At 39.3% G+C, this 12,489-nt stretch overlaps 1 protein-coding gene across 1 annotated transcript; it reads right to left on the bottom strand.

Annotated features, from left to right (window-relative positions):
• Positions 1 to 1,668: 1,668 nt before the first annotated feature.
• LOC106700337 (zinc finger protein 260-like) lies at positions 1,669 to 12,042 on the bottom strand. Its single transcript, XM_023346921.1, has 2 exons — positions 11,762 to 12,042; positions 1,669 to 4,371 (listed from the first exon to the last, which is right to left on the bottom strand). Exons 1-2 carry the CDS (start codon positions 11,835 to 11,837, stop codon positions 2,264 to 2,266), a joined length of 2,184 nt encoding a protein of 727 aa, XP_023202689.1. The 5' UTR covers positions 11,838 to 12,042; the 3' UTR covers positions 1,669 to 2,263.
• Between the last annotated feature and the right edge of the window lie 447 nt (positions 12,043 to 12,489).

Genomic DNA, 12,489 nt, shown 5'->3' with positions numbered 1-12,489 from the left:
ATGTGGAAATTCTATCTTACAAAAACTCCCCGTCCAACTTGAAGAAACACATCGAGGCAACGTCTTATGAAATGGTTATAATCCTCCTGTTTCAGTAACTATAGCTTGGTCACTAGGCACTACTGTATTGTGAAATCATGAGCATAAATGAACTTTGTTTGGCATTGTTTCAGTTCCACACGTGGTGTATTTAGCTTAGGCCTAATGTTGACTGTAACAGGCTACCTAGACTCCTCTGTTCAAGGGGGGACAGAAGCCATAGCGATAGCAATTTAGACTAAATTTAACGAATATAGGAAAGACATGCAAGTTCAAAACCAGGTTTACAGATGCCAATAAGCTGCATTTCCCTCCCAATTCTTTTTTTCTTTTGCATAATGACCAGTTGTGTGCACCACCTACTGACTGTAGCATTGACTGATTCACTGATTTGTGAAGTAGAGTAATCGTAACAGCTCTTTGTCTTCATGTTGGCCACATTTTCTGTACTATTTATTTTTCTCATTTTCAGCACTGACCTTACTTGAAGGGAAAACTTAAGGCTTACAAAAACTTTGTATTTTCTGTCCTGGAGGGTTTACTAAGAAGCTGGTTCAGTTGTAAAGCAGGTTAAGTTAACCTTGTGCTATAGGTAAAGCACCTAATTTTCTTAACTAAATGATGCCTGCAGGTATATCTATTAGCAGGTTCAATTTTGCCTGCACTTGGTTGTGTACATTATTTTAAGTGTATTTGACAAGTTTACCAAAATATAAAAAATGTCATTCAAACTGCATTTGCTTTGTTTTACTTTTTACTTGTACTTTTCATTACATTACTTGAGTACATCCATTTTTACAGTAATTTCCATACTTAAGTACAAGAAGTTTCAGATACTTTAAGACTTTAACTCAAGTAACATTTCAGTCAGTGACTTGGACTTTTACCAAAGTCATATTTTGGAGAGGTACTTGTACTTTTACTTGACTCTGAGATTTCAGTACTTTATACAACACTGATACTGACTAATGGAAGAAAAAAATTACTTAAGAAATGTGAGTTTGGAGTCAGTTATCAAAATGTATTTATTCTTCTTATTCTTATTTATTCTTTCCATAGAAAGAAGTGAAAACATGAAAGGTCACTGAAGAGACAAGATGTAAGAAGACAGATAACTTTAATTAAAGCCACAAAGACAATTAAAGTTATTATTTAGCTTGTATCATCATACAAGTAACTGAGCAAAGAGATGTTATTAATCACTCATTTAAAAACGTACAAAGAAAATATGTTAGAAATATAAAATAACAAAGGAAAACACTGTGAAGCCTCCCAAAGGAACAAAAAGTGTTGAACTGAAGCTCCTCAATGCTAAGAAACAAAAGTCACTTTGCAGCTGTATAAAATACCAATATACTGTTATGAACCTGGTTTCCTGTTGTAGAACCTAAACGTCTTTAACATCTATTTCACAATATGTGTCACACTAATCTGGTTCTGGTCTGCCTAGGTGCTTCGTTTTATACAGCTGCCATTAAAGGGATTGGATCAACTGATTCTGATCATTTGGATGGGTGAGAAAATATTTTTGATAATGCAGAGCATGTACAAACACATTTTCACAGCAGAATTTTAACAATGACTTCTGTGTAACAAACATTTATGAAAATAAAAATCTCTCCGCTGTTATCTCTACATCAAAATCTGATTAGATCTCAATAATATTTGATGGGTTTTTTTTTTTTTCAAACAAACATCACAGCGTTCTATTTCTGGGCTTCAGACATGTGACCTGGATGCTGCAAGAAATTCTGACGGGGATCAGGAAAAGACTGTATGGCTGGGTAGGTTATAATTAATTTATTCAGCTTCTTTAGCATGGAAGTCCCACCAAATAAACATTTTCTGTCCAGGACTCAACACTAAGTTAGCTGCTAACAATATTAGCACTCTGGGAACTACCAAGCTAGGGGGTAAAAATAATAAATCTTACCATGCATATGAACAGGGCCATGCAGAGACCTTTGGATGGGCAGGAGCACACAGTTAAAAAGGGGCACATTGAACAAGATATTAAAATACCATACAGCAACATAACAACAATCCATAATACCTACATTTCTAAGTTTCACCTAGTTAACCCAGCTATGGATAACATGTAAAAGAATAGTCTTTTTGCTCTACAGTGTTGTATGCATGCGCAAAATTTTTGTAACAACATGTATTGTATCTGTTTTTGTACATCGTAAGTCAGTGCCTCAACAGCTATGAGCCTCATCGCATGTCACTGTTTGGCACTCATATGAATCTTTATGTGTGTCAGTAATTGAGTTTTCATCCTGAAACTTTCTCCACATGTCCCACAAGAGAAAGGCTTCTCACCTGTGTGAATTCTCATGTGATGAGTTAAAGTCCTTCTTTTAGAGTATCTCTTTCCACAGGTCCCACAAGAGAAAGGCTTCTCACCTGTGTGAATTTTCACATGATCATATAAACTATCTTTTCGAGAGAAACTTTTTCCACAGGTCCCACATGAGAAAGGCTTCTCATCTGTGTGAATTCTCAAGTGAACATTTAAATGATATTTTACAGAGAAACATTTTCCACAGGTTCCACATGAGAAAGGCTTCTCACCTGTGTGAATTCTTATGTGGTTATTTAAAGTCCCTCTTTCACTGTAACTCTTTCCACAGGTCGCACAGGAGAAAGGTTTCTCACCTGTGTGAATTCTCAAGTGAACATTTAAATGATATTTTACAGAGAAACTTTTTCCACAGGTCCCACATGAGAAAGGCTTCTCACCTGTGTGAATTCTCATGTGCTTATTTAAAGTCCCTCTGTCACTGTAACTCCTTCCACAGGTCCCACAGGAGAAAGGTTTCTCACCTGTGTGAATTCTCAAGTGAGCATTTAAAAGACCTTTTTGAGAGAAACCTTTTCCACAATTCCCACAAGAGAAAGGCTTCTCACCTGTGTGAATTCTCATGTGCATAGTTAAAGTCCCTCTATGAGCGTAACTTTTTCCACAATTCCCACAGGAGAAAGGCTTCTCACCTGTGTGAATTTTCATATGATCATATAAAGTATCTTTTCGAGAGAAACTTTTTCCACAGGTCCCACATGAGAAAGGCTTCTCACCTGTGTGAATTCTCATGTGCTTATTTAAATGACCTTTTCGAGAGAAACTTTTTCCACAGGTCCCACATGAGAAAGGCTTCTCACCTGTGTGAATTCTCATGTGCTTATTTAAAGTCCGTCTTTCACTGTAACTCTTTCTACAGGTTCCACATGAGAAAGGCTTCTCACCTGTGTGAATTCTTATGTGGTTATTTAAAGTCCCTCTTTCACTGTAACTCTTTCCACAGGTCGCACAGGAGAAAGGTTTCTCACCTGTGTGAATTCTCAAGTGAACATTTAAATGATATTTTACAGAGAAACTTTTTCCACAGGTCCCACATGAGAAAGGCTTCTCACCTGTGTGAATTCTCATGTGCTTATTTAAAGTCCCTCTGTCACTGTAACTCCTTCCACAGGTCCCACAGGAGAAAGGTTTCTCACCTGTGTGAATTCTCAAGTGAGCATTTAAAAGACCTTTTTGAGAGAAACCTTTTCCACAATTCCCACAAGAGAAAGGCTTCTCACCTGTGTGAATTCTCATGTGCATAGTTAAAGTCCCTCTATGAGCGTAACTTTTTCCACAATTCCCACAGGAGAAAGGCTTCTCACCTGTGTGAATTTTCATATGATCATATAAAGTATCTTTTCGAGAGAAACTTTTTCCACAGGTCCCACATGAGAAAGGCTTCTCACCTGTGTGAATTCTCATGTGCTTATTTAAATGACCTTTTCGAGAGAAACTTTTTCCACAGGTCCCACATGAGAAAGGCTTCTCACCTGTGTGAATTCTCATGTGCTTATTTAAAGTCCGTCTTTCACTGTAACTCTTTCTACAGGTCACACATGAGAAAGGCTTCTCACCTGTGTGAATTCTCATGTGATAAATTAAACCAACCTTTTGTCTGAAACTTTTCCCACAGGCTGAACAAGTGAAAGGTTTTACTCCTGTGTGAGTTATTATGTGTCTCATCAAGTTACTGTTTTCAGAAAAGGTTTCATCACAAATTTTATAAGAATGTAATTTTTGCCTTCCGTGAGCTTTCTTGTGTGTTTGTTGTTTTGAAGTGTCAGTTCTTCCTTTCTGCTCTTTGGTTTTCTCATATTTCTCCTTTTGTTTTTGTTCTTCCTTTCTCTCTTTTCCTGGGTTTTCAGAATTGATTCCTTCCTGATCCCGCTTCTCAGCTTCTGGAGAGCCATGAGAGATGAGTTGGTTCCTCTGTGGTTCTGTTTCATTGAGAACCTCCTCCTCTTTACACACACAACATTGTGGGAGATCTGGACAAAAAGACAAAACAAAAGCTTTTAAATGTCAATCAAACAAGGAATCCTACACTTTAATCTCTTGATGCATCAAAACAGGATTTTCTTGGGTTAGTCTAAAATCACAGTCTTACAAGAATGACCATTAACTCAACCAATGAGGTTCTTCTGACCAGAATGGAATTAGATGCGAGTCAAAATATGATATTATGGACCTCCAGGTGAGCAAACAAGATGGTGATAGCTTAACTTATTGGCTTCCTGTCAAATATTACATAAAAATTTCCTCTTCCATGTAGCTGCAGGATATATATCATATTAAATAGTGACATAAAATGCCTAACGCAAAACACTAACTATTTTTTTAATCTCACCCACTGATATTGTCAGACATTGCTCCACTCACACACTCAACACAAACTTTCAAAAGCACGACTAAATCTCAGGCTTTACTTTCCTGCGATTCGCAGCAGAATTGGTAACAGTGGGGTGATTGTTGTTAACATGCAGAAAATAATGGCAAAATGATCCTATTGAAAATATTTGACATGAATATTGGACAATTTGGAAGATTAAATGTGAAAGGTGAAAATGGACAATGATATAATAATTTAAAGCGTTAATTTAATACACAATTTATTAAATATGTCATTACATTATTGAAATGGAAACTTAGCAGCCAGTCCAGACAATTATTAAATATACATTTAATTGTTGTGATCATTATTATCATCACCTGGTTCCAGTTCCTGCAGTGTCCCCATAAAATAATTCCCCAATCAAAGTGGAGGGCGGGGCTTTGGGTGGGGCTAACACTGACCTTCTTTAACTTAAATTTGGGCCGTTATTCTGTCAGAATAGCTTATATGTATTGAGTATGCATGCAAATTAAGAGGCGCTGTCACTTCAGCATATAGACACAAGAGATAAGTTAATAAATTGGTTTTAATGATGACTGGATGGATAGTAGTGTTGTATTTTAGTAATTGAGCAATCTATTGATTATTATGATTAATCGAGTAAAGGGATAAAAAAATTATAAAATATACTATTGGTAAATCTGGCATAACACAAGTGTTACTATCAGATATCAATATCAATCCAGTTTTTCATATTTGAGAATCCCTAACAGTTACTTCTTTGTAGTTTAGAAAACTAACCTGTAACAATAATATCACACTTTCTAAGTTAACCTGAAGAAAAGTTATACAAAGATCTGAAATTATATTCAGTTTAATAATAAAAAGGCAGGCTCACAAATACACTTATAAACAAATGTCTATGCTCCAGATTTTAGTTTATGTATTCATCTTCAGTGAGTTCAATAGATGAACTCTCACCTTGCCCCTGTTAAGGAAAAACGATTATTTTTAGTGCTTAATACAGTTAATCTTACGACATGTGTAAAAGTTATATTCAATACTCTTATTTGGAACAGGTTTTGTCTGAGATGCGGGATGGGGCCGAATAGCAGGCATTCAGACAAGCAGGGGCCTCCCGCTGTCACACAGAGCCATAAAATTAGCATTCCGATGGGGCAGAAGTACGGGAGTTTGGGGGAAGAGACTTCAGAGGTATCTGCGAAATCTCATCTCAGGACTTTTCGGCGCCAGGGATCCGCCCGTACCAGACAGGGATTAGCACTAAGTGGTCCGCCCTTTTGCTTAGACAAAAACCAGACGGCCCTCCAATCTTTGCCGTAAATGAGGGGAGTTCCAAGTTTCTCTGAGTGCCTAAGGGAGTTTCCAGTTGGTCAACAGGAGGAACGCCTTGACTGCATAAATTAAATAGGGAATCACCTCTTTAGTATAAGATTACGTGTAAGGAGAAAATATAGAGAGAGCGGCCACTATTTTTTGCCTTTTTGTTTGTTTTTGTTTTGTGTTTGTCTGTCTTCCCCTTGTCTGTCTTTATTTTTATGAGAAAAATGCATATCTCTGTACCTCTGCAGCTTTGTTAATTGATTCATGCGTTGCTTTGTATGGGATTAAACTCTGTGATCTGTGACGTCAACGCACTCTGTTGTTGTTTCATTTTCTCTAGCTGCAGCACCGCCCGCTAGGGATTCCGGGAAGAGCCAAACGTTTTGTCCAAAGTTAATGTTAAATTATTCTTCCTTAATACCCCATACCTGTCAAGCTTTGGATTGGAGAATACGGGAAATGTCGTCTGGAGTGGTGGGGCAGGCGAAAGAACATAAGATAGGGGTGGAGGGGAGGAAACAGACCAGGGGACAGACAAACGCAAGTCTGGGAACCGTTGGACCAGAGGACGAAAGTAAGAACGGGGGGGGAGCAATACGGGATATTTACGGCACCTTCGTTCATCACACTCAGAAACTCATCTACCAGTCATGTACCGTCACGATGATTTCTACCACCCGTTTGCTCAGAATGGGATAATATGAAATTTCTTGTGCGGTTCGTCCGTGAAGCTACGTTTACACTGTAAGCATCAGCTACTCAGCCGCCCACCGTATTCAGTCTATCCGCTCACCTGTATAAATACTCCTGCAGCGCTCTTCCCGCTGTTCGCTCTGAACCAGAAGCTACAGGAGGAGAAAGGCTGCCGTACTCAAGGCATCGTTCCAGTCATTTTAAGGATGCTTATTGGTCCCCCAAAAACGATGAACACCAGGGCGTTATCATCAATCAATAAAATCTCCAAGGGCTGAACTTGAAAATTTTACGTTACGCTGTTAACACTTAGCTTTCGTCAACGACTCAGAGGTGGAAGTCAGAGCTCCACGCAACGCACATAATGTCCCGACCGAAACACAGAGAACTAAATAATAAAACATAAATTAACAAAGCTTTGAGGCAGGTCAAGTTTCCTCAAGGACTTTTAATAATCGAGGTACTGGAACCATTAGAGGAATCGTTTCAGCCCTAACATAGAGTTCTCCAAAGAATCATAGTTCCTCACAGGGGGTTGATGTAAATATCCATACAGGTCAGCTTGTGTCCAGTTTGAGGCAAAGGAGGCGCGCACAATCCGCGCTGAGATAAACTTCAGGGATAAAACAACGGCAGCACTGGAGGCAACACGCAGAGGCACCAGCTGTGTGATTGGTCCGTTCTGCTGGTGTTTTATCAGATCATCATACGCTTGGCACGAACTGACGGCTATATCTGTCAGACAAGTAAATACTGTCATTACCATATGATTTTATTTAATCAGCAACATAGAATCAGTGACGCAAAAAGTGAGCATGCACTGTATGCAACGCATAGGGGCGCTGCACTAGAGGGAGCGCAAAAACAATGTGGGGAATTTTGTTTCTAATCAGCATTTTATGAACTTAACAGCTGTTTGTGTATGAAATGATCCATAACAAAGGAACAGCACTGATTAGCTGCCCCTCCCTTCCTGCTAGTGGCTCTCCCCGCACAAAACAGAAAAGGGGGAGTGATAAAGATGTTGGAGAGACAAAGAAAAGCTTTTCAAAGTGGTTGAAAGACGGAAGGTAAGTAATGTCAGTGTATCAACAAGAGAGTTGTAAATATTCAGGTTAGCTTAAGCTAGCCTAAAATGACAGGCGGTTGTTGTCTACGCCCTGGATTGAACCAATACACGATTTATTCCGTATTGCTATAATGTCTGATAGACACACCTATCACACACATCTTAATAAGTGTAATAACTATAATGACCAAAACAAAACACGGGATATATTAAGGTCAGCTAAATTGTCGTTGCGGGACCTAAATAGAGTGCCTTCTCCGGGCCGGGGGGGTGTCCTGCCCCACGTGGAGGAGTTCAAGTATCTGGGGATCTTGTTCACGAATGGGGGAGGAAGGGAGCGGGAGACCGACAGGCGGATCGGCGCAGCGTCTTCCGTCAAGCGGGCGCTGTACCGGTCTGTCGTGGTGAAGAGAGAGCCGAGTCAAAAAGCGAAGCTCTCAATTTACGGGTTGATCTACATTCCCACCCTCATCTACGGTCATGTGCTTTGGGTCATGACTCAAAGAACGAGATCACGGATACAATCGGCCAAAATGGGTTTTCTCCATAGGGTGTCTGGGCTCTCCCTTAGAGATAGGGTGAGAAGCTCAGTCATCCGGGAGGGACTCAAAGTAGAGCCGCTGCTCCTTCAAGTCGAGAGGAGCCAGTTGAGGCTCGGACATCTGGTCAGGATGCCTCCTGGACGCCTCCCTGGTGAGGTGTTCCGGGCACGTCCCACCGGGAGGAGGGGAAAACCCAGGACACGCTGGAGGGACTACTTCTCTCGGCTGGCCTGGGAACGCCTTGGGATTCCCCCAGAGGAGCTGGAACAAGTGGCTGGGGAGAGGGAAGTCTGGGCCTCCCTTTTGAAGCTGCTACCCCCGCGACCCGACCCCGGATAAAGCAGAAGAAATGAATGGATGGATGGAAGGATGGATTATTTCACCATTTTATTAATGTGGGTGGCCAGTTTGGATCAGGCTTCCTATCAAGCTATAAGAATGATAGAAAACATGCTAACAAAAAGCCTCAGACCTGCAGCCCATAGGCTGTTCTAGACATAGGCTGACAGAAGTGGCTCTTTGGCTCACTTATATATTAAATGATGAAATATTGCCCTGTTTTTTGTTTCATTCTTTTTTAATTGTCCTGTAGGCAGCAATTTATTCACATATATATACATTTATTATTATTTATACTTTAATTAAAGATGAGTTGTACGATTTTATGTTGGGGGGAGAGGGAGGTGACCTGTTCGCATACACCTCAGAAAGTATGTAGTTGCACCCCTACATAGAATCATCAAACACTTTGCTATTAACAACTGTATGACATCCTGACTTAACGGTAAAGTAGAAACCACGACAATGCATGTATATCTATCTGGTTATCAATTAAATCAATTTAATGGCTTATTTTCGTCACAACTTGTCGCGTGTGCTGAACTGACAACTCCTCTGACGGTCGGACTACTTAATGCGCAGGCATGCGTACTCACTGCATGTATGCTATTGTGACAGTGTAAGATAATCTGACAGAACACCGGCTTTAAATGCATAAACTATAAACCTAGAAATGTTTTAGAAATAAATGTGCTCCGAAAGTGAAACTGTCAGAACAACTGAGACGTTTGCAATCCGGCTTTAAGATTGAAACATAAATTAATTAATTAATTAATTAATTAAGCAATCCTTCCCCTCTCTCCCTCAATTATTAACTTTTCTAAAAAGAAAATCAAGCAACGCTTAGCCTGGCAGGAGGTCTAGTAAAGCATGGCGGGCCACCAGGCTTATAATACACTGGAGGAAACCAATGTATTGTTTTATGCAAAAAAAATAAAAAATCTGAACAGAAAATATTCAGCAAAGACATTTGAGCCTCTGTTATGAGTGAAGAAGCTTTCATTCTGTTATAATCGCCCTTTAGCCGTTTCCTGAATCAGAAGCTACAACCAGAAGCCAACTTCAGCTTCGTTCAAGGCGGTCAGTTAGGATCGCCACCACAGCTGGAGGATCGGACTGACGTTTCCTTCTGTGCAGTCCTGTTCTGTTTAGGATCCAGCTCAGAGTGCGCATACTATTGCTGATTTCAACCACAATGCAAACCAGCATCAGTATCTCTCTGTTTTAGACCAAACATGAAGGAAAACCTGACCAACTCCTATTAGCCCCTGTACTAACCTTCATTATGCTGCACTACAAGCATATTATCGCCACCTCCTGGACATGAAAATATGTTTATGCAATATAATTATTACGTTCATACAATATTATTATTACGTTTATACAATAGATAATCATGCGCCAACGAGTTAAGAATATGTAAACACGTCTCTTTAAATGTGTATATATTAGAATTTTTTTTTTTTTTCAAACTTTGTTTATTTGGTTTTTAACAGGAATTGCATAGCCATACATTTACAATGTGATACATATAAAACAAACCATACAATTCCCTTAAGTTATAAAAAACAAAACAAAAAAACACAACAAAACAACCTCCAATCACTCCCAGGCAATAAGAAAAAGTCATAAGAACAAGGACACACACAAGAAAAAAAAAATGTTTTGAAATAAATAAAAATTAAGATGCATTCTGCCACACCTAAAGAAAGTACAGTTTGTGCCCAGGAAAGTAAATATGGAACCATAAGAAAAGGAAAATCCGAGAGAAAGGACACAGAATGAGCAGACAAATACATACACGAAGGACTAGACAGGGACAGAATGGAAATTAGCTTGACCAACCAATCATAGCAATGGCTGCCAGATGTCTACAAATTTGTCAGAGGAACCCCATAGTGACATCCTAATTTTTTCAAGTTTAAGAAAATAAACAATATCCCTCAACCAGAGTATGAAAGAAGGAGGTTGTGGTGATTTCCATTTAAGAAGAATTATCCTCCTTGCAATAATGGTCATAAAGGACAAAGAATTTTCTTGGGAAGAGGACAAAGGAGATGGCCCCGAAAACACCCCAAACAAAACACTCAGGGGGTTCGGATCAATTTTTCTGCCAACCACGTCTGATATAACAACAAATCTCTGTCCAAAAACTCTTCAGCTGGGGGCACAACCAAAACATGTGTATAAGGTTTGCAGGAGACTGTTGGCACCTATCACAAACTGGGGAAACCGTGCTATAAAATTTAGACAGACGAGCCCTGGTATAGTAAACGCGGTGCACAAGCTTGCATTGAATAAGACAGTGCCTAGCACATATAGAAGACTTATGTACCCGTATTAAGATATGTGACCAAAGCTCGTCAGGGATAGCCTCTCTATATATTAGAAATTTTAAATTGACATTTGTGACTGTATCCAAAAAAGACCAGGGACATCCATCCATTTTCTAACACCCTTATCCCTAGTGGGGTTGGGAGGTGCTGGTGCGCGGGGTCACCCTGGACAGGTCGCCAGTCTGTCGCAGGGCGACACAGAGACAGTGCAATAATATTAGCCTGCATTATCTTTTCCTCTCAGGTTAGGGCGCTGCCTTGCTGCGCAAGCATTAGCTTTTTCCCTAAAATAAGCTTTTAGATATTTTTCTTAATTATTATCCATGTTTAGGACACTGAATGTAGGAAGTCCATGTAAGACAACATTCTAATGATAGCCCACATGCTACTGGCAGCATTTAGGTTTACATTAGCATTTTGGCTCATTTTGGATTATACACTAATTTTAACAAACTGAATGGTGCAAGTCCATGTTAGTCAACATGCTTGTGACTCTCCACAGGCTATTGACTACTATTTAGCTAAGCTTAGCATTGATGCTAATTGTTAGCATCAGAACGCTGGGTCCAAACGTTGGCAGGCCCCGGTTAAATTTTCTACTTCTGCTTAATATTTACAATTTGAGCGGATTCTTTAAATATGTTTCCGAACACAACGATGATTTATCTGTCTAAAAACTCTCTTTAAAATGACTAATCAGTAAAACATGAAGGTGTTTCGTACCTATCCGGTGTAAGATGATCCTCGGTATCCGGGTAAAATCCATCAGTCTGCGCTGATCCTCCATCTCTTCCTCCATCTTAACGTTGATTTCTTTCCACTCTGTGAATGTTTCTCCAGCAGGAGTTACCTGCTCGTTGATAAACTCTCTCTGAGGCTGAACTGAAGACAGTTTCACTGAAAACACGGAAATATTTACCGAAAACACCAAACCTGTTTTCAAACTACCTTCTAAGAGGAGCTAATGCTACCTCGTGAGCTCCGTAGCTTTCTGTGTGTTTCACTTTGGCTGCACTGAAGAAACTGTAAACGATTTTTAGTTCCACCTTGAATTTTCCGCTTTGAGCCTCCTCTCAAAATACAATTATACTAAATATTTTATTATATGAACGAAAAGTTCATTTATTTAAACAATTACACACAAACGGGAGTTTCCAAGCCTTTTATTTCTGTTGATTATGAGGATTTTCCTCAGCTAATTTATGATTAGAATATTACATCATACCGACACAAAATTAAAAAAAAGTACTTAGAAATGTGAGCTTGGAGTCAGTTATCAAAAGATACTTTTAATCTTACAAAAGAACCATATTAGAAGGTATTTTAATTTCTTGTGTGTGATCGTTTCAGCTTGTGAAACAGAGTCTAATATTATAGTTTTGTATTTTGTGATTCAGTTTTGAAGTTAAACAGTAAATGACAACATATATTATAGAGGAACACAGAGAATT

This window comes from Xiphophorus maculatus, chromosome 14 (genome assembly GCF_002775205.1).
Source record: "Xiphophorus maculatus strain JP 163 A chromosome 14, X_maculatus-5.0-male, whole genome shotgun sequence".
Lineage (NCBI taxonomy): Eukaryota > Metazoa > Chordata > Actinopteri > Cyprinodontiformes > Poeciliidae > Xiphophorus > Xiphophorus maculatus.
This window is presented reverse-complemented; position numbering and strand designations above follow the sequence as displayed.

What these genes read in the sequence shown, in the direction of transcription:
- LOC106700337 (XM_023346921.1), bottom strand. Translation starts at nt 11,837, where the DNA reads ATGGAGGAAGAGATGGAGGATCAGCGCAGACTGATGGATTTTACCCGG. An exon ending in GATCATCTTACACCGGATAG is followed by an intron (nt 4,372 to 11,761) that starts GTACGAAACACC and finishes CTTTTTGTCCAG; the next exon opens with ATCTCCCACAATGTTGTGTG.